At 41.1% G+C, this 27696-nt stretch overlaps 1 protein-coding gene across 7 annotated transcripts in view; it reads left to right on the top strand.

Moving 5' to 3' along the window:
• usp9 (ubiquitin specific peptidase 9) overlaps positions 1-26642 on the top strand; it is a 35222-nt gene extending 8580 nt beyond the window's left edge. For 2 of the 7 annotated variants that reach the window (XM_020100635.2, XM_020100636.2), the window contains exons 5-48: positions 927-1039; positions 2853-3071; positions 3906-4021; positions 4112-4363; positions 4480-4615; positions 4714-4866; positions 5357-5461; positions 5628-5834; positions 5934-6070; positions 7012-7050; positions 8258-8391; positions 8517-8607; positions 9105-9218; positions 9332-9560; positions 10200-10295; positions 10424-10635; positions 10960-11200; positions 11357-11506; positions 12264-12384; positions 12499-12629; positions 12858-13136; positions 13255-13380; positions 13515-13652; positions 13903-14069; positions 14184-14292; positions 14415-14561; positions 14718-14864; positions 14963-15170; positions 15253-15473; positions 15788-15975; positions 16076-16249; positions 16340-16481; positions 16637-17393; positions 18928-19051; positions 19149-19374; positions 19483-19612; positions 19755-19940; positions 20222-20442; positions 20558-20646; positions 20910-21066; positions 21368-21580; positions 22411-22440; positions 23983-24081; positions 24483-26642. In XM_020100635.2, the coding sequence (XP_019956194.1) occupies positions 927-1039; positions 2853-3071; positions 3906-4021; positions 4112-4363; positions 4480-4615; positions 4714-4866; positions 5357-5461; positions 5628-5834; positions 5934-6070; positions 7012-7050; positions 8258-8391; positions 8517-8607; positions 9105-9218; positions 9332-9560; positions 10200-10295; positions 10424-10635; positions 10960-11200; positions 11357-11506; positions 12264-12384; positions 12499-12629; positions 12858-13136; positions 13255-13380; positions 13515-13652; positions 13903-14069; positions 14184-14292; positions 14415-14561; positions 14718-14864; positions 14963-15170; positions 15253-15473; positions 15788-15975; positions 16076-16249; positions 16340-16481; positions 16637-17393; positions 18928-19051; positions 19149-19374; positions 19483-19612; positions 19755-19940; positions 20222-20442; positions 20558-20646; positions 20910-21066; positions 21368-21580; positions 22411-22440; positions 23983-24081; positions 24483-24749 (7541 nt within the window). In that variant the 3' untranslated portion in view covers positions 24750-26642. The remainder of the gene's footprint in view (positions 1-926; positions 1040-2852; positions 3072-3905; positions 4022-4111; positions 4364-4479; positions 4616-4713; positions 4867-5356; positions 5462-5627; positions 5835-5933; positions 6071-7011; positions 7051-8257; positions 8392-8516; positions 8608-9104; positions 9219-9331; positions 9561-10199; positions 10296-10423; positions 10636-10959; positions 11201-11356; positions 11507-12263; positions 12385-12498; positions 12630-12857; positions 13137-13254; positions 13381-13514; positions 13653-13902; positions 14070-14183; positions 14293-14414; positions 14562-14717; positions 14865-14962; positions 15171-15252; positions 15474-15787; positions 15976-16075; positions 16250-16339; positions 16482-16636; positions 17394-18927; positions 19052-19148; positions 19375-19482; positions 19613-19754; positions 19941-20221; positions 20443-20557; positions 20647-20909; positions 21067-21367; positions 21581-22410; positions 22441-23982; positions 24082-24482) is intronic. The other 5 variants (XM_020100639.2, XM_020100641.2, XM_020100642.2 and 2 more) reach the window with 5 other exon arrangements.
• Positions 26643-27696: the final 1054 nt, after the last annotated feature.

Here is a 27696-nt window from a genome sequence, read left to right as displayed (position 1 = left end):
GGACACTAGTCTGACTGCGGCCTGTATAATCAAGTATATAAGAATGGCAAAGACTGAAAATCTAACTATGGCTGAAGCAGCTGTCACAGAGCTCTAGGGCTGTTGCCAGTTTCCTCTCTGCGCATCCATGTAATATGAGGATTATTATCTACACTGGTTCTTTTGACATTCTACAAAGGAATAGGGACCCTGAGATTTTGAAAACACAAAAACAGCCATTGGAGAAACCGAGCAACTGTCAGTCACAACATAAATTCATCACAGGCCACATTCCAACTGTGAGTGAATGATTAGAATCTTTTAACAAACTCCTTGGCCTAAATACATGGCTGACAGCTGCATCTAGATGGGATGCATCTTAATTGACAATTTCATTATCTTTTGGATTTTTAAAGTCTGCTTTAAAAAATTACAGTGCATCCAGGCTATCTGGTGCCATCCTACGTCATGCTCTTGGGATGCCATACTCTAACCAGAATGTCTCAATCAAATGGATTAACTTTTAAACAGCGTTAACCACAGGCAACATCACTCAGGTGTCCCATACTGCTTCCTTAAAAACATTAAACATTTGTCCCACATAATACAATACAATCTGGCCCTGAAGAAGAGTCAGTGCTCATCTTGAATATATGGCACTAGCCACTAAACGTTAAGCCAAAAATCTACCATCGTAAAATCATCACAAGGATTAAAGGTTTTCTGTCTCAGCAAGCCACTGAAAAACTTGATCATGTGTTTATTTTTATGTAGTTCTACGCCTCTGTAAAGCACTTTGAATTGTGTCTGAATGATACTGCATAAATAAGCTTGCTTTGCATTTTGGCTTCTTTCTTCAGGCTGAATGTTTTACTGAAGAATGTCTTTCATTTCACGTTGTCGCACATTTTAACAGAATGCTTAATAAGGGATGTATTTCGTTGCAGGACTGGATGTAAAGTGTGAGGCATGTCAGAGGTTTTTCCGAGATGGTTTGACCATCTCTTTCACAAAGATCCTGACAGACGAGGCAGTCAGCGGCTGGAAATTTGAGATTCATGTGAGTCCTCATTTTTGCTCTGTATTTTGGTCCATGGCGCAAAAGTTTCTTTAAGCCAAGGCACCCGGCAATGGTCCACCCTGCTGGGCTTTTGAGGAAGCATACAACAACAGATTAGATAACTAAGCTTGCAGATGTTACACACAGAAAATCTATATTTTAAAGGTAAGGCTGATAAAGGATAACCGTCTATGGAATTTGGACTGATTTCTGTTCCAACAGAGCACAACTTCGACTCAATATTAGTTAAAATGCAAACAGTCAAAGTTGTAATGAATGGTCAACATAAATCTATATTTTTGTGGGGTGGCATGGGTCAGCATAGTTATCTTAGCTTTATTTATCATTTAACATATCTCATCTTACTGGATGCATATTGTTCAGATTGGGGTCTTGCCTATGAATTAAATTTTCTGCTTATTTTATGTGGAGCTAAGAGAAGCTGGCAAAGGCAGCCGTGAGCAATGATCTTTTTGTTAGAAGTCACTGAGGTTAGTCTGTTGTGCCTTATTAGCAAGATTGATCTCTGGAAGCGTTTCATTATAAGCCAGTGAGACAGACAAAGAAGTTAAGGAGCAAAATGTTGATTTTTCTCCAGTCACCTTCACTTTAAGTCATGATGATTAGGTTTTTGTCAGCGCATTGTACAGGGTTGTTTAACCATAGGTGATCTGATTTATTCTCATCAATGATTCAAATGCTAAGGAAGAAAAAGCCTCTCTAGATTTTTACGATGAGCCAGTCCCATATTGATTACACATATCTGGTTGCTTCAGATCTGCAAACCAGCCGAGGCATGGAGGAGGAGCAGCTGGAGCAGTTGTAATGTTACTGTGTAGAGTCTTAAATTGGTTTCGCCGGAAAAAAGTTCACACCATTGTTTTAACACAAAATCATGGTCCACAATCTGTACTATGACCTTTTTTAAAAAAAATCAATTTTAACATGTACTATTTCAAATATTCAATAGCAAGTACTATTGGCATATTTCACCAAGATTTCAGATGTTAATCAAGGCCCCAAAATGAGACTTGACAGGTCATCTATTTTACTAGTTTTAGTTTGTGGCAGCATCTCTATCTAGGCTTGCTTGACTGCAGGGCAGAAGCCATGAATAATAAAGTAAACAAAATAAAAAGCACATATTTGTAAGCATTTACTAAAAGGTTAATTCAGATTACATTTAAGTTGTGAATTCTTATTTGGTTACAGCTCTTGTGTATGTCATGAAATATGACTCAGAAAACTTTGTTTCTTTCACACATTGGGTCTGTACAATCAACTAAACAGCTGCAGAAGAGTTTTTTTGGCTAATGTGCTAATATTTGCATACTTTACATTCTCTTGGCTTGATAGTTGGAGTTTTCTATATTGAAACATTACAGCCACGTTTTAAGTTCCACAGCTCTTTAGGCTGGTGTTGACTTAGTGTACTTCAATTTGTTTGAATCTTATAAAGAAACAATTGTTCTGCAAATCTTTTTAACTAGCAAGAGGAGTTGGTACATGTGCTATATAATGTACACTGCACAATGTATGTTGGATGTTTTGCAATTCAGTGCAAGTGAGATGATGTTCAGTTCTTTTTAAACTTCTTACCTGAATATGTCAAAATATACTTGGGCCACACAAACATTGGCTGTGTGTAAAACATATGTGCCTTCAGATCAAACTGCAAAGTTGTTTTGACAAGTTTTCATCAGCAAGTGCATTTTCCAACCGGACTTGTGGTTCTTAATTGCTATCTCTCTGTCTCTCGATGTCTAACAGTCAATATGTGACTTTTCTCCCACCTGAAAACCTTCCTTTGCAGAGGTGTATTATAAATAACACACACCGATTGGTGGAGTTGTGTGTGGCCAAGCTCTCTCAGGACTGGTTTCCTCTACTGGAGCTTCTGGCCATGGCCGCCAACCCTCACTGCAAGTTCCACATCTATAATGGCACACGGCCCTCTGAGACCGTCCCTGCTGGAGCACAGCTGGCTGACGATGAGCTCTTTGCCCGACCACCAGACCCACGATCTCCCAAGGTGAATCGCTGTGATGAATGCCAAAACTAAGAATTTAATTTTGACTCCTGAACTTTTTTCTCCCCAAAAAAACAGAAAAGTTTTTCTCCTGAATTTTTTTTTTTCCAAATTAATCAAGCGATAACGTGAAAAAGTTCAGGAATGCATGTTATTACTTGGAGAAAAAAGTTCAGGAGTGCACATTATTACTTGATTAATTTGATATAATATTCAAGTGTGTGGAAAATAATCTTTATAAGAAGAATCAGAAGAAAAAACTGAAGTTTTCTTCCTCTGGATCACAGTCAGCCTGTCTCTCTTCCTTGTTGGCGAAATCCATAGAGAAGTATTTTAGTTTAACCTTTGGGGCCCTGTGAGATTAAGACAGTCCCTGTGTGGAATAGACAGAAAATGAAAAATAACAGTCTATAAGATGCATGCATATTGTATAAAAGAGGGGGTGTATACTGTAGAGAATAGGAATGTTACAGTGAAAGAGTGATGAATGTAGTGTGGGCATGGGGTCAGTATGAACAGTACTGCAGCACTGCTCACTGTCTGCCTCTGCTGGCAGGGGGCCCAGGTCTACTTAGGGTCTCACTGTTAGCAGCTTTTGCTGTGTTTGTCTTTTCTTTTCTTTTTTTTCAAAATAAGGTTGACATCCAATCAGTCACTCTTAAACATTTGACTACATTACAAACTTTTCATTAGCTTTACATCATTTATTGGCTAAAGCAGGCTTTTTTTAATGTCTCCCTGCTCCCCTTTTAATCTATCTCTTCCTCAAGGCATGGACTTGATAATTTATTGTTTTATTTAAAATTAATCTCTCTCTCTCTTGTTTCCTGTTCACAGGGCTGGTTGGTGGACTTAATAAACAAATTTGGCACGTTAAACGGGTTTCAAATGTTGCACGATCGCTTCATGAGCGGCCAAGCACTGAACGTCCAGATCATCGCTGCACTTATCAAGTGAGAATGAAAATGATGTGTCAGTGTGCTCTTTGTCTAGTGGTCACGTACAAGTTTCTTCAACCAATTTTCTCTTCTTTTTCATTGCAGGCCTTTTGGCCAGTGTTACGAGTTCCTTACATTGCACACGGTAAAGAAGTACTTCCTTCCAGTCATCGAGATGGTTCCTCAGTTTCTAGAGAATCTCACAGATGAGGAGCTGAAGAAAGAGGCCAAGAATGAAGCCAAAAACGACGCACTGTCCATGATAATCAAGTCTCTGAAGAATCTGGCTTCACGCGTACCAGGGCAAGAGGAGACCGTGAAGAATTTAGAGATTTTTAGGTTAAAAATGATTCTTAGGTAAGTAAACAAAAAGATCATGTCTTTATCTTAATTCTTAGCATCCGATCAAGGTTTTCCTTCAAATTGCTGCACAGTTATCATTCTGACTTGAACAAACTCTCATTTATCACCAGGTTATTGCAAATTTCTTCTTTTAATGGCAAAATGAATGCACTAAATGAAGTTAACAAGGTGATCTCCAGTGTGTCCTACTACACTCATCGGCATAACCCTGAGGAGGAGGAATGGCTGACTGCAGAGCGCATGGCGGTAAACTCACCACAGCTCTTGACTTTTGTATTTGGCATCTTAACAACCTCTCTTTTCCTAAAAATCTATTTCTCCTTTTTCGCTTCACACTACATCAGGAGTGGATCCAGCAGAACCACATCCTGTCCATTGTGCTCAGGGACAGTTTGCACCAGCCGCAGTATGTCGAGAAACTGGAGAAGATCCTTCGCTTCGTTATCAAAGAGAAAGCCCTTACAATGCAGGATCTGGATAATATCTGGGCTGCACAGGTACACTGCTGTGAACAACAGTTTAAGTGTTATTCTAATGATGAATTGATCAGCCTATAGAGTAGCAAATGCGAACAACCATTCAGAATGTTGTAAGATGTAATATTTTGACCTGACAAAGATGTTGTTTTCCCCCAGCTATGTATTTATTTAATGTTAATTTGTAAATTCACACTTATTGTTCTATGGTCTGAGTATACTGAGTAAACAGGCTAAATTTGATAAAGCCTTTAATAGAATAGAATACACAATGACAAATAGAGATTTGCAGGAGAAGATGAGATTTAAATTCTAAATGGGATCTGGTTGAATAAAGGGCTCAATTTCCTGTAACTGAAACACAACTGCATATCGTAAGTTTCTAACAAAACTCCTGCTGCTAATCACCATTTGTCCGCAACTGCAGCATAACCCTGATGCTGCTGAGATGTCACAAGTATATTAGATGTATTTCATTAACCCAGCATGGTTGTTGCCTGTGCATCTGCAGGCTGGTAAGCATGAGGCTATTGTGAAGAATGTCCATGACCTCCTGGCCAAGCTGGCTTGGGACTTCTCACCTGAGCAACTCGATCACCTCTTTGACTGTTTCAAGGTGAGGCAGAGTTGCAGTTATCAGTCACAGATTATAAAGACTTTTTGTACACAGTTTACTGAATCTCTGAACTCTGGTTTAATGGCATTGCAGTTTTTGACATCACTACAGCGTTCTGCTGTAGCCTGTATTTTGACCTCTGGACTTGGTTCCTGGTCTTTTGCAGGCAAGCTGGACCAATGCCAGCAAGAAGCAGCGTGAAAAGCTGCTGGAACTTATCCGGCGCTTGGCTGAGGATGATAAGGATGGTGTGATGGCCCACAAGGTCCTCAACCTGCTGTGGAACCTGGCACACAGCGATGATGTGCCTGTAGACATCATGGACCAGGCTCTTAGTGCTCACATCAAGATATTGGATTACAGTTGCTCACAGGTACATGTGGGGGTGATGTTGGTGAATGTGTTTAAAAGCATGCAAAATAACAGAGAGCTTATTTAACTCCAATTACTGATGTTTACTTTTCACTTACAGGACAGAGACACGCAGAAAATCCAATGGATAGATCGCTTCATAGAGGAACTACGGACCAACGATAAATGGGTGATCCCTGCCCTAAAGCAAATCAGAGAAATCTGTAGCCTCTTTGGTGAAGCTCCTCAAAACCTTAGGTAAGCTCATGATAGAAATCAATTTTATACTGCAGAAACATACAAGAGGTTTTTCTCATGTTGGCAAGTATGAAGCATTTATTTTAATATTATTATATTATTATTTGAAGTTGTTTTGCTCAGAATGTTTAGTATTTATTTCGTACATAATGCATGTTAAACACATGATAAAGACAAGAAGACTCTTCATGTTTTAACTTTCTGACATTCCTCACATTTTATTACATTTGCACCTGAGGCATGCCAACTTTTGTCCCTTTATGTCCAGCACAGTAGGTTATGTAAGAAGTTAAGTGTCATCAACACATCAGCAAATTATCCCAGTAAACGATTTAACCATCAGTGCTAACAACAGGGCCTAGCAGCACACTAAACATTTACTACATTTCCTCTCACTGAATTAAACTTTGCTCTTAACTACTAGACTTGATTGTTTTGGTATGTTCTCACAGAATCCCCCACTAAGTGTGGCCTTGAGACCTCTTAAACCAAACATTATAGATGGTTAGCCACACTTTTATTATTAGTTATGATTGTTGGCACAAGGGATGTTTATATTTCATTTGAGTACATTGAAAGGAGCTGAAAGGTGCAGATACATTGTTTGCTTTGTTTCAAAGCAAACAATGTTGTAAATAGTTGAAAGAAGGTGCTGGAGAATGTTGAGCTTCGATCCTTTACAATCAGAGTAGTTATTTTTCTCGACAGGTTGCTAGCTCTTAAGCAATAGTTAAATAAATATTAGAAGTTACAGATTGTGTTGACATTTTTTACTTCAAGTTATTTTTCACAGCAGACATTTTCATCAGAGCAAGAGAACTTGTTAGCTGATTTATTTTTGAGATCATTTTGTGCAACATAAAATTGTTTTGATTTAAAGTAGTGTTTTTCCTTATAGTCACTGTAGAAAATATGTAGCACACATGCCTGTTGTTTTTCAGAAAGAAAATGCCAATTAACATACAAACGAACTTAGTGGGGTAAGTTGAGTGCTAATTCCAGGGTTCTACCTATTTCTGTGTTACGTCAAGTCTAACTTTCTCTTTGACATGTTAATAATGAACACTATACAAAATGTAAAACCTTTGCCATGAATCTGCCTAAGCAATTCTTTCTTGGGTTTCATCTCAAATTACTCCTTCCTCAGTCAAGCCTCCTTTTTTTAAATCTTGTACATTTCAAGCAAGAGACACAAGAAGGCAATATTTTACTTATCCATCACACTAGATGACACTAGATCAAAAAAGGCAAAATTGTATTAACAACTGTGTAACAGAACATATCAATTGCCTCAGATAATGATAATCATTCGTAATTATGTATATTCATATTCACATGTTATTTCAGTAAAATTAGAAAATGTTTTGACATTCATTTAATTTTAATAATATACACACACACATGCATGCATTTCAGGTTAGATAAAAAAAAACAATGTGTGGTTACATCTCATAAATAACAATTTCTCAGTACTGAATACAAGTCATAGTACATACACATAAAAGTCCTTTAATCAGTTCAGTTACACAAGTAAGTGAAAGGTCTTTTGAGATGGAGCCCCATTTTTCCTGATGCCAGCTCCTTTCAGCTCAAATCATTCAATGCAAGTCAGTATCAGGGGTATTTCATGCCTTCGACCCACTTATTCAAACATGCATTTAGATTTTGGACATCAGAAATTAGTCTCAAATGTTGTAAGCAGTTGCATTGTTCAGCACTGTGTAGCCACAACTAATTAGTTAATTGGGCTCATAATATGATCAACTTTTTTTTCTTTGGTTGAATTGTCTTCGGCAACCCGAAACAATTTTTTCATGTTTCAGATTCCCATGTGGCTTTTTATAATATGATAGTTCAAAATTAAATCAGTGTTATTTTCCTCTTGTTTGGTTTTCAAATCCAAGAACATAATTTCATGGTGGAAACAAGGCAGGAAATGTCCTTCATTGATATGACTTCTTCTGCTGGTTCTATGACCCATATATACACACACAAAACAGAGAGCTGCTTTCTTTATGTCCCTGAAACAAATTAGAAATCAGTCATGTCAAGTTTTCTCAAGCAGAAATTGTTACCAAATGCATTTGATGTCAGCTTTTATTCACATTCTGTTTTTTATTCTTTTGCTTCCTGACTTTTTGTCTGTTTTTGTCACCCTTACCTCCACCACTGCTCCTCTCTCTTCAGTCAAACCCAGAGAAGTCCTCATGTGTTCTACCGACATGACCTGATCAACCAGCTGCAGCACAACCACGCTCTGGTGACCTTGGTGGCTGAGAATCTCTCAGCCTACATGGAGACCATGAGGCAGTTCTCCAAAGGTACTTTGTCAGAACCAGAAATGGCTCCATGAGTTAGTCTGATGTTTAATTTCCCACACATACAGAATTTGAATCAGGGGTGTGTACTATATGCAGTATGACTGGTCATGTATGTGCTTTTACAGAAGAGCAAGCTGAGTTTGACCCCCAGACTGTCAGGCCAGGAAGCCGCTACAGCCATGTCCAGGAAGTACAGGAGCGGCTCAACTTCCTGAGGTACAACTTAAACCATCTCACCCTTGAATGGATCTAATCACCAAGGGTGTATAGTTTCCTGAAATCTATTCTCACAAGTGGGAATAGAAGAAATCTAATGTAAAACTTGCCTTAAAATTGCTGCAGTTTATGTACATGTGGGGAAAGAATTACTGCTCAGATCAGCTATAATAAATTGCTGATGTATTGCATCTAGATCCACCCAGTTACTATCATACCCATTCAAAAACAAACTCTTAAGAGTAATGATAAGAAAATCAGCTTGGTATATTCAGGCACACAGTATCCCCAGACCTTTTCATCCAGTAAGTTGCTTCATTGAATCACCATGTTCAAGTAAATTTGTGGATAATTAGGGAGGAGCAGGTGGTACCCAGTAACTTTAGCCCAGCAGCAGTTCTGACGCAAGTCTGGAACCAACTCTGTGACCTTCACAAGTATGTTTTCTTTAATGTTCAGGCTGATATTGATTTTCTTTCTTGTTCATATTTTGTCAGGTTCTTGCTAAAGGATGGCCAGTTGTGGCTCTGTGCCCCTCAGGCCAAGCAGATCTGGAAGTGTTTGGCTGAGAATGCAGTGTTTCTTTGTGACCGTGAGGCCTGCTTCAAATGGTACTGTTCGATTTGATCTCTTCTCGCCTTTCGCAGAAATAAATTCTCTTTCCTTTGTTCATCAGCAGACATGTTTGGTCTTAATGCTATGTTACTTTTCTGCCACCCAATAGGTACTCCAAGCTGATGGGTGATGAGCCAGACCTGGACCCGGACATCAATAAGGACTTCTTTGAGAACAACGTCCTGCAGTTGGACCCGTCTCTGCTGACGGAGAATGGCATGAAGTGCTTTGAGAGGTTCTTCAAGGCCGTCAACTGCAGGGAGGGCAAGCTGGTTGCAAAGCGCAGGGCCTACATGATGGATGACCTGGAACTAATAGGCTTGGACTACCTCTGGAGGGTGAGTAGATTGGCTGCAACAGGCACCCAAATACAACGTTTTTGTGTATCCGTGAGGGAGGCAGATTTAGAGCCTATTTTCTTTCCTTTTCCAAAAACTAATTATTTCAAAGACTGGAAATGGGATCCACATTTTGTACCCCAAGGGCCATTTAAACCTTGAAAACTGAAAGATAGACACTGTTGGAAAATCACATCAGTCATATGTGTCAGGTGTAGTTCTCACTTTATGACCAGTTGGACCGCGTTACTGTTCCCTTTACTTGTTCATCTCACTTTCTACTGACACAATCAGCAATTAATAACTTTTACCATTGTAGCCTTAAGGCGGGAATTACATTATCAACAAAGGAGGAGTTGTTCATTGGCCAGAGGTATGACTGACAATATTCCCATTTACTTGAGATCCTCTCTCGTCCCCAGAGCCAATTTAGTTTGGGTTGACATTAAGGATGAGGAGATTTACCACCATATTTGTACATTGTAAACTCATGTCAATGCTCTTGAATATAAACAATTAATTTTCTCTGGTAACATAGGGGAACTTTGATTGTGTCATCTTGATCCAAGATAGAACTGGTGAATATAGATTGAAATACTTACTCCTCGAAATAACATTTTGTATTCTCCTCTCTCCCAGGTGGTGATTCAAGGTAGTGATGACATTGCTAGCCGAGCAATAGACCTGCTGAAAGAGATTTATACCAACCTCGGACCAAAACTACAAGTTAATCAGGTACAGTGACTTTTCTAGTTCACAGTAAAAGTTAGTTTTTTTCTAGAATATATTTAATGTTGAGAGGTCAGTTCAAATAAATCGGTAAGTTGCGTGTCTTCATTACTGTACCCGTTTTCTCCCTTTAGGTTGAAATTCATGAGGATTTCATCCAGTCATGTTTTGACCGTCTGAAGGCATCCTACGACACCCTGTGTGTGTTGGACGGAGACAAAGACAGCATCAATTGCGCCCGTCAGGAAGCCATCCGCATGGTGCGAGTTCTTACTGTGCTCAAAGAGTACATCAATGAGTGCGACAGTGACTACCACGAGGAGAGGACTATACTGCCCATGTCCAGGTACAATCACAATGAAACACAGTACTGCACTATCATAAAAATGTAAGCATATTGCTGTACAAAAACTGGCTGAAGCTTTCACATGAAAATTGACTCCAATTCAACACAGTTTCATGACTTTCAGTATTACAGAATGACAAAAATAAGCAAAATCATCATTACCCACGGTTTTTATACATCCCAAAAAAATTGTCTTAGAGATCTTCATTTAACATAAATGAATACCTAGGTTTCCCTATTTGGTGTGCATGCTATCTTGCTTTATTCACATTACCCTGTGAGATAAAAATCTCCCTTAATCCCTTAATTCCATTTCTCTTGCAGAGCTTTCCGTGGGAAGCATATCACGTTGATCGTGCGTTTCCCAAACCAGGGGCGTCAGGTAGATGACCTGGATATCTGGTCACACACCAATGACACAATCGGCTCAGTTCGACGTGGCATCCTGACCCGGATCAAAGCAAACGCTGCACATACCAAGATAGAACTCTTTATTGGTGGCGAGGTGGTCGATCCGGCTGATGACAGGAAGTTAATTGGACAGCTCAATTTGAAGGACAAAACGGTGAGAATGTGCTCTCCTCTGGTAATAAATATAGGGTTTTTTCTATGTACTATGTAATAAATGCTAGTCCGATCTTGAAGCCAGTGATCTGTGTGTTTCTCTGTTTTCCACACATTACATGAACATTAACTCAAACTTGCTGTGTTATTTGTATAGTTGATCACAGCCAAGCTGACCCAGGTGAGTGCCAACATGCCTTCAAGCCCAGACAGCTCCTCTGACTCATCCACCGGCTCTCCTGGTAACCACGGCAACCACTACAGCGATGGGCCCAACCCTGAGGTGGAGAGCTGTCTTCCTGGTGTGGTGAGTTAACAGCACAGATTATAATACCTTCATACAAGCGGCTATTACCTCCAAACAGATGTAACGGTTGATGTGAGGCCCTGTACACACCTGCTGTTTAAAGGATAATTCAAAAATGTAAATTCACTCCTGCCAACAGACACACAAACACACACACACACACACACACACACACACACACTCTCTGACATCAGACACTGACATCAGACACATCTGTAAACTCAGACTTGCTCAAAACATTGTTTAGTCTCAACTAACACAAATGCGTATGTGTTCATTTGCATGTAGAGCAGGGAAGTAAGATCCGATCACAAGTGTTCACAGGAGACACATTCAGGATGTATTTTAATGCCAGCTGTGAGCACACATACTTAACACTGGCCACTTGTGATCATATCTCTCAGGACAGATGTTAACACTTGTGATAGGATCTCTTAGGACGGATGTTAGTACTTGTGATCCGATCTCTCAGGACAGATGTTAATACAAGGTGTGTCTGGGGCCTGAGACAGATTTTGTGCATTCAAATGTTACTTTTGTGAAACCAAGATTTTGGAGCAATCCCCAACTTTCAAGTAATTTCTAGGGATGATAATGAAAAAAAAAAATTGAAATCGTCAATGTTGCTTTACCCTTATGTTGACCAAAGTGTTTTATATTTCGCTGAATTTGTGAGGTTTGTCATTGTGTTTTGAAGTGTTTAAACAGCGAAAATTACAACGTATTAATATAAACGAATACATTTTTTATTTTACAGATAATGTCGCTGCATCTCCGCTACATCTCCTTCCTGTGGCAGGTGGCTGACCTGGGCTGCAACCTCAAAATGCCTCTGCTTAGAGATGGCGCTCGAGTTCTCATGAAACTCATGCCGCCAGGTAAACATGCACCTCTGCTCACAATGTTTTCAACCAATTAATTTGACGGAAACATAAACCCCAACAAATACACCCAGACAATGGTAGCTCAGTGCCATGTTTTTGTATCCTCAGATAACACAACAGTGGAGAATCTGAGAGCTGTGTGTCTGGACCACGCCAAACTTGGTGAGAACAGCCTCAGTCCCTCACTGGATTCCCGCTTCTTCGGCCCCTCCCCCTCACAAGTGCTCTACCTCATTGAGGTGAGTGTTGATGTACCTTTGCATCACAAGCTGTGATAACTATCTGCCCTGAAAACCACATTTTTGCATTTTGAACCTGACTAACCTAAGATATTGTTATGTATCACTGTGTCTTAATTGGAGTCTGAGCAGCAATGCCATGACCCCAGCAGCATTCATAAAAATTCAACAAACGAGTGAATCATTCAATCTGCGTTTTTTTTAACACTGTATTTGGTCGTGTTTCAGGTTGTGTATGCTTTGCTGATGCCAGCCAGTGCCACTCTCGGCGAGGATGCCAGTGACTTCCAGTACAACTTCCTGAAGAGTGGCGGGCTACCCCTGGTGTTGAGCATGCTCACCAGGAACAACTTTCTCCCAGCGGCAGATATGGAGACGAGGCGTGGGGCGTACCTCAACGCGCTAAAGATTGCCAAGCTCCTCCTGACCTCTGTGGGCTTTGGTCATGTGAAGGCTGTGGCAGAGGCCTGCCAGCCCAATGCTGAGGGAAATATTCCTGTCTCTCCGGTTAGGCCACACACATAACTCACACAGAGCCATATCCTGTATAACTTGTTTCTCGTTTGTGACTATCATATACATGTCTGCATTTTTCGCCACACTTAATTGCCTGCATTGTTTACAGATAAACCAGGCCACTCATGATCAGGCTCTGGTCCTCCAGAGTGCCCTGCAAAACATCCCCAACCCTGCCTCAGAATGCATGCTGCGCAATGTAGCCATCCGCCTGGCACAGCAGATTTCTGATGAGGTAACAAAAACAAGATTATTATTATAATTATTATTATAGATCTTGTGTGACAAGCACTATGTGCTGGTTGTACGTAAAGTTTGTTGGCACTGTTTGTTATAGTAGATTTTATGGGACAATTTTTTTTTCACCAGAATTTTTTCCAGGCATCAAAGTACATCCCAGACATTTGTGTGATCCGAGCGGTACAGAAAATTGTGTGGGCATCAGGCTGTGGTACGGTGCAGCTCGTCTTCAGCTCCAATGAAGAGATCAGCAAAATATACGAGAAGGTAAATGTTCATTTGAAAATTTGCAAATGATTATTTGTAAGAGTTGATTGAAGAGAGGTTGATAGTAGTCCAAATATTTAAGTGAACATCACAGCTATCATCATTTGAATAGGAAGCAGCACATTGGAGTAATGGTTGTACAGCCCTAACTGCATATCAATTCACAATAGATATGCAAAACACACAAAACTCCAAAAGGTCAAAAGTTACTGTATGTTTTCTCACTGTTTTCTTTTTTTTTTTTAATCAGACAAATGCAGCTAAGGAGCCAGATGGGGAAGATGAGCAGGTTTGCTGCGAGGCCCTGGAAGTGATGACACTGTGTTTTGCCCTCATGCCCACGGCTCTGGACACCCTCAGTAAGGAGAAGGCTTGGCAGACCTTCATCATAGACCTGCTGCTGCACTGCCACAGCAAGTAAGTAAATCAGTATGATTTCAACCAACTGACTGAAACAGATGGGACATCATCTGCCTTTTTATAGTTTAGAGTGAATATAGTGATGCTGATGTTGTTATCCGACTTTGACAGATCTGTTCGTCAGATGGCTCAGGAGCAGTTTTTCCTGATGGCAACTCGGTGCTGTATGGGCCATCGACCTCTCCTCTTCTTCATCACCCTCCTCTTCACTGTGTTAGGGGTTAGTTACTATCAGCCTTGTGTCCTTAAATAATATAACTGTTCTCTTCCCTCTTTTATTATGTTAATTATAATAAATAAACATGATCTTAATTCCATTCAATTGCTTATGTTTGTGTTCAGAGTACAGCCAAGGAGCGAGCCAAACATGCTGGGGACTACTTCACATTGCTCAGACATCTGCTGAACTATGCCTATAACAGTAACATCAACCTGCCAAATGCTGAGGTGCTGCTCAACAATGAGATTGACTGGCTGAAGAGGATAAGGGTAAAGCTGCCCATAAACCTTATGTTGAGGCTCAGTTTTTAATATTAAAGTATTTAATCCAATATTTTGTTTTATGACCACAAGTTTATCTATAGTTTCACTTTCAAAATGGATTTTGTGGAAGATATAATGGTACACAATGTTTGTTTTTCATAGGATGAGGTTAAGAGGACAGGGGAGACTGGTGTGGAGGAGACCATCCTGGAGGGCCACCTTGGAGTCACCAAAGAACTTCTAGCCTTCCAGACACCAGAGAAGAAGTATTACATTGGCTGTGAGAAGGGAGGAGCGAACCTCATTAAGGTACAATAAACAGACCATATATGAAACAGGTAATATAAAAAATCTTTGTTTTCCTCTCTATGGTCTGACTAAAATGATCTAATGTTCTTCTTGTTTAGGAGCTGATTGATGACTTCATTTTCCCAGCATCTAATGTTTACCTGCAGTACATGAAAAGCGGGGAATTCCCCACCGAGCAGGCCATCCCAGTGTGCAGCACCCCTGCTTCCATCAATGCAGGCTTTGAGCTCCTGGTAGCACTGGCTGTCGGCTGTGTTCGCAACCTCAAACAGATAGTCGACACTCTGACTGACATGTACTACTTAGGTAGGGAGAGTTTTAAAGCTGGATCCCACTGTCAAATTAACAGTATATCCAAGTTTTTTATTTATTCCCTCTCTCTCTCCAGGTTGTGAAACATTGACAGAGTGGGAGTACTTGCCTCCGGTGGGGCCACGGCCAAACAAAGGCTTTGTAGGACTGAAGAACGCTGGGGCCACCTGTTATATGAACTCTGTCATTCAGCAGCTGTACATGATCCCTCCCATCCGCAATGGCATCCTGGCCATAGAGGGCACAGGCACTGATGTGGATGATGACATGTCAGGGGATGAGAAGCAGGAGAATGAGGTATTGAGAGAGTTTGTGCTCCATTAAAGCTTTTGCCCGATGAAGATTTTTATCCTTTCTCAGCATCCAGTGACTGACAAATTGGCCAACTCCAGGCTGGTACGCCATGTAGGCTGAGCTTGGAGCTGAGGGTGTTATTACAAGAAAAGTTGAAAGTGATAATATATAGCTTCAGAGACTGAGGACACTCTACTCTTACATCTTATGTCCCTTCCCCCAATTAAGACGGCCAGACAGTAGCCAGAAAAAACTTAACAGTTGTGGTCTCTGGGAGATGTGATTATTTGTCTCACTTGTGTGTTTTGTCTCTACAGAGTAACGTGGATCCTCGTGATGAGGTTTTCAGCTACCATCATCAGTTTGATGATAAGCCCTCTAGTAAGTCAGAGGACAGGAAAGAGTACAACATTGGGGTCCTGCGCCACCTACAGGTCATATTTGGCCATCTGGCTGCATCCAGACTGCAGTATTATGTCCCTAGGGGATTCTGGAAACAGTTCAGGTATTTTAAATATTTACTGTTACGTTGATTTGCTCTGGTTTTCACCTGTTTTGTAGCTGATGATTTATCTAATTGTCGTAAATTGCTCCATTGTTTTTAGGTTATGGGGTGAGCCAGTGAACTTGAGGGAGCAACACGATGCGCTGGAGTTTTTCAACTCTTTGGTGGACAGTCTGGATGAAGCTCTGAAAGCTCTGGGTCACCCTGCCATGCTCAGCAAGGTGCTGGGAGGGTCCTTTGCTGACCAGAAGATCTGTCAGGGATGCCCCCACAGGTGAATTCAGGCCGTTTCCCCTGTGCTTGGTCACTGAAAATTGGTCAATTACATATTAGCACTTTTTACTGAATATTTTTGTGTTACCAGATATGAGTGTGAGGAGTCATTCACAACACTCAACGTAGACATCAGAAACCACCAGAACCTGCTGGACTCCATGGAGCAGTATGTTAAAGGAGACCTGCTGGAGGGAGCCAACGCCTACCACTGTGAGAAGTGTAATAAGAAGGTAAGGACAGAAAACCCGCCTTGTGGCCTGCCAATGTGCCACAGAAGAACAGAGGCAACATCAATGGCTCTCACTGGCTGATTGAAATTATATGATTTCCTTCTCTCCTTTCTTTAATTGGCCATGGAGGTAATCTAATGTTTGCTCTTTGTTAGGTGGACACGGTGAAGCGCCTGCTGATTAAGAAGCTGCCGCCAGTCCTCGCCATCCAGCTGAAGCGCTTTGACTATGACTGGGAGCGGGAGTGTGCCATCAAGTTCAACGACTACTTTGAGTTCCCCAGGGAGCTGGACATGGAGCCATACACAGTAGCGGGTGTGGCCAAGTTAGAGGGTGATGATGTCAATCCGGAGAACCAGGTGATCCAACAGAATGAGCCCTCTGAACCCACGCCTCCGGGCAGCTCCAAGTATCGTCTGGTGGGAGTGCTGGTCCACTCAGGCCAGGCCAGCGGTGGACACTACTACTCCTACATAATCCAGAGGAATGGGGGTGATGGTGAAAAGAACCGCTGGTATAAGTTTGACGATGGGGATGTGACTGAGTGTAAAATGGACGATGAGGAGGAGATGAAGAACCAGTGCTTTGGAGGTGAATACATGGGCGAGGTGTTTGATCACATGATGAAACGGATGTCGTACCGGAGGCAGAAGCGATGGTGGAACGCCTACATCCTATTCTATGAGCGTATGGACTCACTGGACAAGGACAGCGAGCTTGTCAAATACATCTCAGAGCTGACCGTCTCCTCCACCAAGCCACATCAGGTCAAGATGCCTGGTGTCATCGAGTGCAGCGTCCGCAAGCAGAACGTCCAATTCATGCACAACAGAATGCAATACAGCCTGGAATATTTCCAGTTCATTAAGAAACTTCTGACCTGTAACAGTGTCTATTTAAATCCTCCTCCAGGTATGCATCCTTTCTGTGTTTCCCACTCATAAACCAATCCTACTGGATCTTATTGTTTGTTTAAATATAGGAAAAACTAAATTAGTCTAGATAGGTCAGCTATTGAATGTATGTTTGCGGTACGTGTTGTTGAAGCACTGTATAGATAATGTTTTTTTGTCTATGTACACAATCTAATTTTCTAACACTCACATATGCCAGATAAAACAAATCAGGCAACTGATAAATCAATACAAAAAAGCTAACACGAGCTAATACATAAAGAAAATGATCAGAATCTTATTTATGGCCAAGTAGGTTGTCACATTCACAAGGAATTAGCTTTGGTGTTTGGTGCACAACATAGAATGAAGTATAGGGGGAAAGATGAAGCAAACTAAGAAGATAAAGACAGGAAAAATATATACAAATATGTCCAAGATGCAAATATGTGCAATCTGGTAGTTTAGTGTTTGTGAACCTTTGTTCCCAGCATGGGAAAGTTGTCCGTAATTAACAATGACCTGATAAATTATTTATAATAGATTACTGGTGTGTATATGACTGTTGGTGACTAAATGTGAGTAGGGTGATGTGTTAATGCTGCACAACATATTCTTCCTCCAGTTATCACAAAATATTTAATGTCTATCTTTTTAAATGCTGATGAGTCCTCTTCGTATCTCTTCTGTGGATTTCTAGATTCTCAAAGTTATAGCAGCTGTCGTCGAAATTTTATTACAGATTTCTGACTCACTTGTCTAAAGAATTACATTTCAGAGTGATGACAGCATCACTGTGGAAAGAATTTGTGGTCGATAGCATTCGCTCAGGCTGCCGAGAACTGCACCGCCTCTACATTGGTAGTAAAAAATCAGCAATGAATTATTAATGCAGCCAGGGCCCAATAATGTTTCACAGTGAAATAAAGTTTTAGGGCATTTATCACCACTGAAGCACTTGATCTGGACTGAATGATTCAGATAATCATGATTACATGGTGTCAGTCTGTATATGACTGTGTTCACAGCCAGTATCTCACCGCAGCAGCAGTGACAGGATTTTAGATGAAATATATATTCGTCAGACCAGTTGACACGTTGTTTTGTAGCTTGCTCTAAGCCCTGAAGCTGCTGGCTCACATCCTGAGATGACTCCACAGCTGCTGTGTTGTTTATATGTTGTTTCATCTTAGTTTATGCTTTTATACATAACACAAATGGTTTAAAAATGGAGAATGAATATGATATATATAGTTAGACATTCACATTATTCATTCTGTTCACCGGCTCTTAGATTTAAACTAAATGCCTGTGAGGTTCCAGTTATCAGCTTTAGTTTGAGGATGTTTGCAACCATGTGGAAGCTGGCTGCTCTATAACCTTTAGTTTTTAGTGACACAGTTCTGTGTGCTCAAGTATCCAAAACCCTGCTCTGCTACATACAGACTGCAATGTTGTGTTGTTGTCAGCTTATGTTACTGCACTGGAGACAAATCTATACAAATGACCTGATGAGATTTTTACATGTTAATTGTCCCTTTTTTTTTTATCAGGACAAGAACATCTTCTGCCAGAGGCAGAGGAGATTGCTATGATAAGTGCTCAGCTGGCTGCTAGGTTCCTCTTCAGCACAGGTTTCCACACCAAGAAAGTAGTACGGGGTCCTGCCAGTGACTGGTAAGCTCTGTCAAACTTTTTTTAGGAGGGGGATTATTTTCTCTTTGTTGTGTCCCTGTCTAGTAAAATATTCTCCTTGTTCTCTAACCCCCTGTAGGTATGACGCCCTCTGCATCCTGCTGAGACACAGTAAGAATGTACGCTATTGGTTTGCACACAACGTTCTGTTTGCTTACCCTAACCGGTTCTCCGAGTACCTGCTTGAGTGCCCGAGTGCCGAGGTCCGTGGAGCATTCGCCAAGCTCATCGTCTTCATCGCTCACTTCTCCCTGCAAGACGGCCCCTGCCCCTCTCCCACTGCCTCGCCTGGACCCTCGACTCAGGTTGGTGTCAGACTAAAGCAGAGTGGAAAATGTCTTTTATAAGAAGATCCTTGTCAATGAGTGGTTTCTCATCTTGTTTCTCTTTTGTTTTCCATGTTTGTGTGGCAGGGCTGTGATAACCTCAGTCTCAGTGACCACCTGTTAAGAGCTGTACTAAACCTCCTCAGAAGAGAGGTTTCTGAACATGGCCGTCACCTGCAGCAGTACTTCAACCTCTTTGTCATGTACGCCAACCTGGGTAAGGGCCGCAAACTCATCACCCTCCTGTCAAGTACATCTGTTCCTCTGTGAATTTGTACAAGTAAAGTTTATATAAAAATATGATTGATTGTTCTTGACGTAAAATGCAACTTTTTGTCTCACTACTCTCACCCTCATAGGTTTGGCAGAAAAGACTCAGCTGCTCAAACTGAACGTTCCTGCTACTTTCATGTTGGTCGCTCTTGACGAGGGTCCCGGCCCTCCCATTAAATACCAGTACGCTGAGCTGGGCAAGCTCTACACTGTGGTTTCCCAGTTGGTCCGCTGCTGTGACGTCTCCTCACGCATGCAGTCCTCCATCAATGGTGAGTGTTTCCAGCAGCACAAATTGTGATATGAACTACTGATGTGAGGCTGTAATATTGAGTTTAACAGCTTCTGGGTAGTGGTGCTATGAGTTGGAGCCCAATGAGGATTCTCATCCTTGCTCAGGATCTAGTGACTGACAAACCAGCCACTCTGAGCCTCTGTGTTGTGTTACCAGAACTTGGAGCTGAGGGCGTAGAGACGAAGAATGAAGCGAACAAATTTGCTGTGTATTTCAGATTTGAGTTTCTCTAAATTTCTTTTCCTCTACCTTCTCCAGGTAACCCTCCTCTACCTAACCCGTATGGGGACACCAACCTGACCGCCCCAGTGATGCCTGTGCAGCAGCTGGTGGCAGAGATCCTGTTTGTGCGGACCAGCTATGTGAAGAAGATCATTGAAGACTGCAGCAACTCTGAGGAGACAGTGAAGCTGCTTCGCTTCAGCTGCTGGGAGAATCCTCAGTTCTCCTCCACTGTGCTCAGTGAACTGCTCTGGCAGGTAAATGCCTCATTTGCTCTTTTTACAAACGTCAATATTTCTGTTGGTAGTTGTTTTTGGTAACTTGAATGTTCTCCAATGATTCTACATTCAGTTATAAATGTGTTGTGCACAGGTGGCGTACTCCTACACCTATGAGCTGCGGCCTTACCTGGACTTGCTGCTACAGATCCTGCTCATCGAGGACTCGTGGCAGACACACAGGTCAGTGTGTACATTGTTATTGCTGGGTTGTTATGCCTCCACACTGGCTGCGGCTGTAGTTTGGGTTCTGATTGTCCATCCATCTGAATCTCACCGCAGAAATGTTCACTTACACTGAAGGACAAACTGATCAGGATTTAGTTGCAAATCTGACCTCACAAAACTTGGTCTTGTGAGCATGATATCTCAGGATATCTTGAGGCTGTAATTCTAGTTTTACATTTAATCCTAGATTAATATTTCTCTCTCTTTGGTTTTTGCAGGATCCACAATGTGCTGAAGGGAATTCCAGATGATAGAGATGGACTTTTTGACACCATCCAGCGCTCCAAGAACCACTATCAGAAGCGGGCCTACCAGTGCATCAAGTGCATGGTGGCCCTGTTCAGCAACTGCTCTGTGGCCTATCAGATCCTACAGGTACAGTACTCACATGGAAATATCATGTCACTAAACATATGCCATGAAATTAGTGTCTGATTTAAGATTTGCTAGATAACTTGGCAACAACCCTGTTGTCTGAACCAGTTGTTTTTCCTTGAACACCATTAATGTGATTTTATTTATATTTCCTACACTCACTACATAACTACATGCATCCCAACCATAAATAACACTCAATGATCTCATGGCTCCTTCTTTAGAGTCCAGCAATAAAACAGTCAAGAAACTGCATGCTGCTTCATAAGTGCTCATCAGAATGTTCTCTGTGTGCACACAGAGTAATGGTGACCTGAAGCGAAAGTGGACGTGGGCAGTCGAGTGGTTAGGGGACGAGCTGGAGAGGAGGCCATACACGGGCAACCCCCAGTACACCTACAACAACTGGTCCCCTCCAGTTCAGAGCAACGAGACCTCCAATGGATATTTCCTGGAGCGTTCGCACAGTGCACGTATGACACTGGCCAAGGCCTGTGAACTTTGTCCTGAAGAGGTAAAGACATTAACATCGTATCCTTAGCACACATGCACATGCTGCCTGATCTGTCAGTGTTAAGGATTGTGTTAGAGAACCAAACCACACAAATATCTGAAGCTAAAGGACACTTAATGTTCTAATCATTAAGTAGGTATTTTTGTGATGTATAATGAAAAACATCAGTATGAAAGGGGTCTTTCTGTTACATGCAAAGATTTAAGTAGGACACAGGAATATTTAACACCATTTAAAAACACCACAGGACAACGTAACCCACGTTGTCATGGTAAAATGTTAACAATGGTTTAATGTGGTGACAGTAACAGAAAAATCCCAGAGAAATACTGACTGACTGAGCTGAGGAGCTTTAACAACCTGAAACTGATGTGTAAACGCATCACGTCACCACACCAACATTACATGACCAGCATCTGACTGGGTTGCATTTACGTGAAATATTACTGAGGGCACGATTGAGTTGTACCAGAAAGTTTAATATCACTCAGTTATTTATGATTCATTTATTGATTTTCTATCTTGTGTCATTATAAATGAAATGTTTTAGTATTTCAGCTGTTTTTTCTGACATTTGATTTGATTTTATAAACTAAATTTGCCATAGATTAATTAATAGACTTAATGATTGATTGGTAGATTTATTGGACCCATTGACATGTTAACTTTCTGAAAATGTGTTGTATTGATTCATAGCTGCAGTTCACAATGCATTCAAATATCTTTAGTTTTATATTTTGTTTTGTTTTAACATAAAAGAAGTTACTTGTATTTTTATGTTGACAAATCCAGTCAAATGACACACTTCTCCTGTAATATTCCATACACAGCTCAAGTGTACTCAGGGAAGCCCAGGGAAGGTCAGTATTCCAGGCACCACGACATTAAGGAAGGAAATGAAAAACAAAATTTGATTAAAGAATTAGCAGAGAAGCAGTGAACAGTTGGCCAGTGTTTAGGCTTCCAGGTCATCAGTGCTAGAGAATAGGAACATGTGGAGCAAAGTTAAACTACCAGAACTTAACATGACTCTTAATAACTGGACCCAAAAAGTTATATAAGTTTGGATGCAAATAACATTTAAAAAGTTAAGAACAGGTGGTCAGAGTGAGGCTGTTTATACAAACTGCTCTAAAGACTTTTCAGTGTCTGTCCTGAGCACCATTCTGTTAACATACAGGTCATACGACCATCAACTGTCACTGGCAGTTTTCGGGTGATTTGTCAAATCAGTTATAGATTCAACGATGGTACATGACATTTTAAAATCTTGCTACCCTTGAGGAAAGTTGTAATCCTGTCTCATGCTCACGTGTCACCGTCCCAGTGTCAGTGCTGGTGATGATAATAACTGGAACACTATAGCTTTGGGCTAGTTGGGATTTTTGATACAATGAATACATGATGATAATAATAATAATATACAAAACTGCATCTGTTACAACAGCAAATGACAGAAGCTTTGAAGCATTTGGGTCAGCCCTATTTTAAATATATAAACAAAATATCAAGTACATGAAAATTATTATTTATTATTGTCTTGACTAGGTTGTAACTTCTACAGTTCCGTACACGTTCAGACTGTTAGTAAAACAGAGCGTGACCATAGATCAATTAAAGAGGAAATAAATGTTGATGTGAGAAAGAACAAAGGTTTTTTGTTCTCCGCCTCCGTCCTGTTGCTCAGTCCTACTTATTCCCCAAAGCAACAGTACTGAGGAAGCCAGTCTTCATCTCAGTCTCACTCAAACTGTGGTTCTCCACCAGCCACCTGCATCTGAATTAGCTTCAGCTACACTTTAATATTCAGTCGTTACAGTATTTAAACTGTGATGCTTAACTTTGTTCTTTCCTTTTTTTGGATCAAATCACTAAGAGTTAAACCAATAAAGTTTATATATTCAGTCTTATATAAATATTAAATGATAACCAGATTGATAAGACAACATGAGGATGGTCTTACAGGAGCTTTCATATAGTCCATGTTACACACATTACTGTGTACGTTACCACAGAATCATCTTTTAAACTTTAACTTTAAACAACATGAAAAATACAAGTTATCATTTGAACTGTAAGAACATCTCCAGTAGAGATTCCTGTGCTATTTGTGTTTAGCTCAGTTTCTAAATAACCAGCAGCTCTCTGCTGAGAGGAAGCTCTCGGGTGTAGAATCCACCCACAGCCTCATTTAAGCCTCATTTACTAGATAACTTAACACAGTTTGAAATTTGACCATCCCACGCAACCGTTTCTCACTGAAATGACGAAGCTTGAAATCATACCCACTGCCTTGTTCACATAGATGAGGATTTCCTACTTTTACACATTTATATTGTTCAAAATTCTGTGTCCTTTGAACGTTGAACTTAATTTGTGATATTTTTCCTCACATTATCCAGGAACCAGATGAACAGGAAGCACCTGATGATCAAGACGCCTCCCCACCTGAGGACACGTCTCTGTACCCACATTCTCCTGGAACCACCCAGTTTCAGCAGGTAGCGTCCTGATGCTGGGACGGTCGTATGTTTGTGTCTCACCCAAAAACACAGCAGAGAGTAGGAACATGGGAAGTGGCGTCTATTCCCTTCGACAGTCTAACATTAACCATGCAATTGTAATCACAATTATTCTTTGACGTTTGCCGCATAACGTGAATAAAACTAAAATACACAACCTCATCTGTGAACATGATTGGCACCCGAGTTACATCAAGTAGATTTTCATCAGCAATGGTGGTGAACACAACGACTCCCATGATTCCACACTGCTTTCATCAAACTACAGCTGCTTTCAGACATACACTGAACTCCGCAGATTCTCAGCATTTCACGTTATTTACAGTTTGGTCGTTCAAGCTGCTGATTTTTTTTTTGTCCACTTTTCTCCTCCCAAACAGAACAACCATCCTCATGGTCAGCCGTACACCGGACCTGCTGCTCAGCACATGAACAACCCCCAGCGTCCTGGTCCTGCCACTGCCCCGACTCCCGGCCCGACTCCGACCCCGACCCAGAACCAGACCCCCCCCACCCCTGGCACTGGCCCTGGACCCAGTCCTGGCCCAGGCCCGCGAGCACAAGAGAACTGGGAGAGCACCGAGGAGGTCACCCCTGCCCCCGCCCCTGCCTCCACTGCCCCGGCACCTGCCCCGCCTAAGGAGTAACAACCCCTCCCCTCCTCTGCTGTGCCTCGAGCCTCCATCGTCTCGCTCTCCTTCCTCTCATCCTTTTGGTCGACAGAGCTCCTCATCGGGCCTCTCTCTCTTTCTCTCTCTCTGGGCCCCAGGGCAGGGCAGAGCCGGGCCTCCCACCCCCTCCACCAACTCCAGGGCGCGTCTGTCTCCCGTCAGCCTGAGGGAGGCGCTCTTCCCTGGCCTGGGGCTGCCTGACCGCGTGACAGGGGCCTGGCTGTTTGGCTGCAGAGGCGAGGGAGTGGACAAGAGTTCTAACAAAGAAAAACAAATTAAAGTCAGAGCTGACGATGCTGATGCGCTTGTCTACACGACGATAAGGTGTACATAGTATCTTAATGTTTTTGACTGTTCAGGTCCCCCAGTAGCATAACTCTGTGTGGTTTGCTGTTGGGAGATGTTGCAGATATTATAAAAAACAAAAATGGATATTATAAATAAGAAAAAAGCCCAAAAAAACTGTAAGAAGACAACAACTCCTCTTTGTTTTATCACCCATGCTCGGCAGTAAAGTTTGTTCTACCATCGGACAGTTACTGGTCATTCAACTGTAGAAAGACGCATTGTTATTATCATAATTAATATTATTATTCTTAAGCTCCTCGGCGACTTTCTGACCCAAATCAACTCACGAGCTGTGGTTGGTTTTATTGTGAGATATGGAATGGTTGGGTGGACTTCTACGGTGTTTGGTTGATGTGAAAAAGCAGTGATGCAACATTGTTCTGAAACTCATTGCCTTTCTTTTTTTTCTTTCTTTTCTTTTGTTCTGGTAATTAATTCAATCCTTTTTGAAGCTCTAGTTAATATGCTGTAACATTTAGCATGGCTTCTCACCAGAATAGTGTAGCCCAAGGGAAGACTTGTGATCATAACAACCTGAAGCTGTTCTTAATCCACATCTCCAGAGGGGTGTCGTTACCCTTAGGGTTTTTTTTTTTTCCCCTTTTTGTTTGTTTTTGTTTTTATTTTCTACTCATCTACCCTATCTACAAGGAGGGTGATATTTTGAACCAATGTATGAATAAGTGGCTTTTCAAATGCTCATCATAATCCTACAACTTTACATTTGGCAGCCAGTTTTGATGGGATAGACAGCTTAGCTTTCATCTATAGGAATTCTGACGAATGAAAACACATATGCAACAGAATTGCTGCACTGGGCTGATCTGGTGTATAATAGACTGTGTGGTTTGCTTCTGTCTCTTCAATACAGCCTAGTTGTAGACAGACTTGTTGCCCATCGGCTTCCTCTCCGCCATGGAGCCGGTCAGGCTTTTACGCCGTCTGGCTGTGGTTCGGGATGAAGCGATCCTGAGCGCCAGCGAGACCCTCGTCCTCTCGCTCCATGGGGATTAGGTTCCACAGCGGGGTCCGTAATGTAAGAATAGCAGCTGGTTAGTCACGTTGCAACTCGAGCTAACTTGTAATTCTGTAGGAGTAAAAGGTAAACATCAGTAAATACTGTATTTAATTGGTAACTTGAATGCGTGTATTTTTTGAAATTTTTTTTTCTTTTTTTGTCTAAAACATACCAAATACTCCTGCAAATGAAAATATTCTGCCCACCGTATTATATTTAAATATTTTGCTCTTATTTTATAGAATTTATTTTGTTGTATTTCACTAAAAATAGAATTTGATTTAAGAGGAACATTTTTGTCCTTGTGTTATTTTTAAAGAAGATATTGACTGTACAGAGTTCTGCGCCCTGTTTTTTGCCGACTTTTGTTTTGGCCATGGTGTGACGTTGAATTCTGGAGCTACAGTCGCGATGTGGACTTTCACTTTGTGAGGTTTTTTGTGCACAGAAATATAACAAAAAAAAGCATTGCGCCCTTAGCAAATAAAGAACATGGAATCTTGCCTGTGTCTCATTTTTACTTGTGTGAACTGTACAACACAAGCAGCAGCTGACAGTTCTTTTCATTGGGTCGTTGTTGTGATGGAGAAAAATGCTGTAAAGTCAAAATTGCAAAATGTGTGTCTGCGACAAGGAGTTTCAGATTTTTTATTCTCTCACATTGAAGGTTCGTCATGCTTCAGCCTTGAAAAGTGCTATTTAAGTAAAAACTATTGTTTATTATTGTAATGCTCAAGTTGACATATTTAATACACGCATGTGCAAACCCCAAAGATCTGAAGTTATTGTTGAGGTCCAAGAAAAAAAAAAGATTTTCTCATTTGAGAAGTTTGATCCATTTTCTTTTTATTTCGTTTGATCCTGTGACTCAATTCAGTTTACCTGTCATGTCTGACTCAGGCTTTGTACAGTTCTTAGACGCTCCTGGAGAAAGCTGATGTTTTGGTTGCGATCATTTTGGAGGCTGGTTTGTGGTGTTGAACTGTTTAGTCATTTTAACAGCGCCACAAACAAATGTCTGTAATGGTGATTTAACACAAACTGAACCATTAAGCTTTCATGAAGATAGAATTTACTGCTGCACCATCGTATTAGACTTCATTAGTCTGAGCTCAGTGTTCCCAATAAACTGCAAATTAAATGTGTGACGTCTGAAATCAGGGTTTAATGAAGGATAAAGCACAATAATGAGCATTTCTGTTAATGTGCCAGTTCAATCCAGAAATCCTGTAATTCACATATCTATGGAGTTTGAACATGGAAAGTTAAACTCAAGCTGTTGTTTTAATAACGTGTCTTTCAACTTCTCAGAAATGTATTAAATGATCTGATTTAATGTCTTTAACAGCCTGAACTACAAGAACAGAAATTAGCTTTCCTGTTACACAAATTACCAGAAGATATTTAGGTGCTTCATGTCTCAATCTCCTTCAAATGAAAATCCTAATGACGTTGGGGACCACAGTTCTATTACATCATCTCTACAGTCTGGATAGATAAGGGATTCAAATTTATTCATTTTTTTTAGCAACTTCCCAGGTTCAGACTCAGCTGGAG

The sequence above is a fragment of the Paralichthys olivaceus genome, chromosome 10, assembly GCF_024713975.1.
Source record: "Paralichthys olivaceus isolate ysfri-2021 chromosome 10, ASM2471397v2, whole genome shotgun sequence".
In the NCBI taxonomy this organism is placed as follows: Eukaryota; Metazoa; Chordata; class Actinopteri; order Pleuronectiformes; family Paralichthyidae; genus Paralichthys; species Paralichthys olivaceus.
Note: the sequence above shows the minus strand (reverse complement) of the source record. Positions and strands in the feature narration are given on the sequence as shown.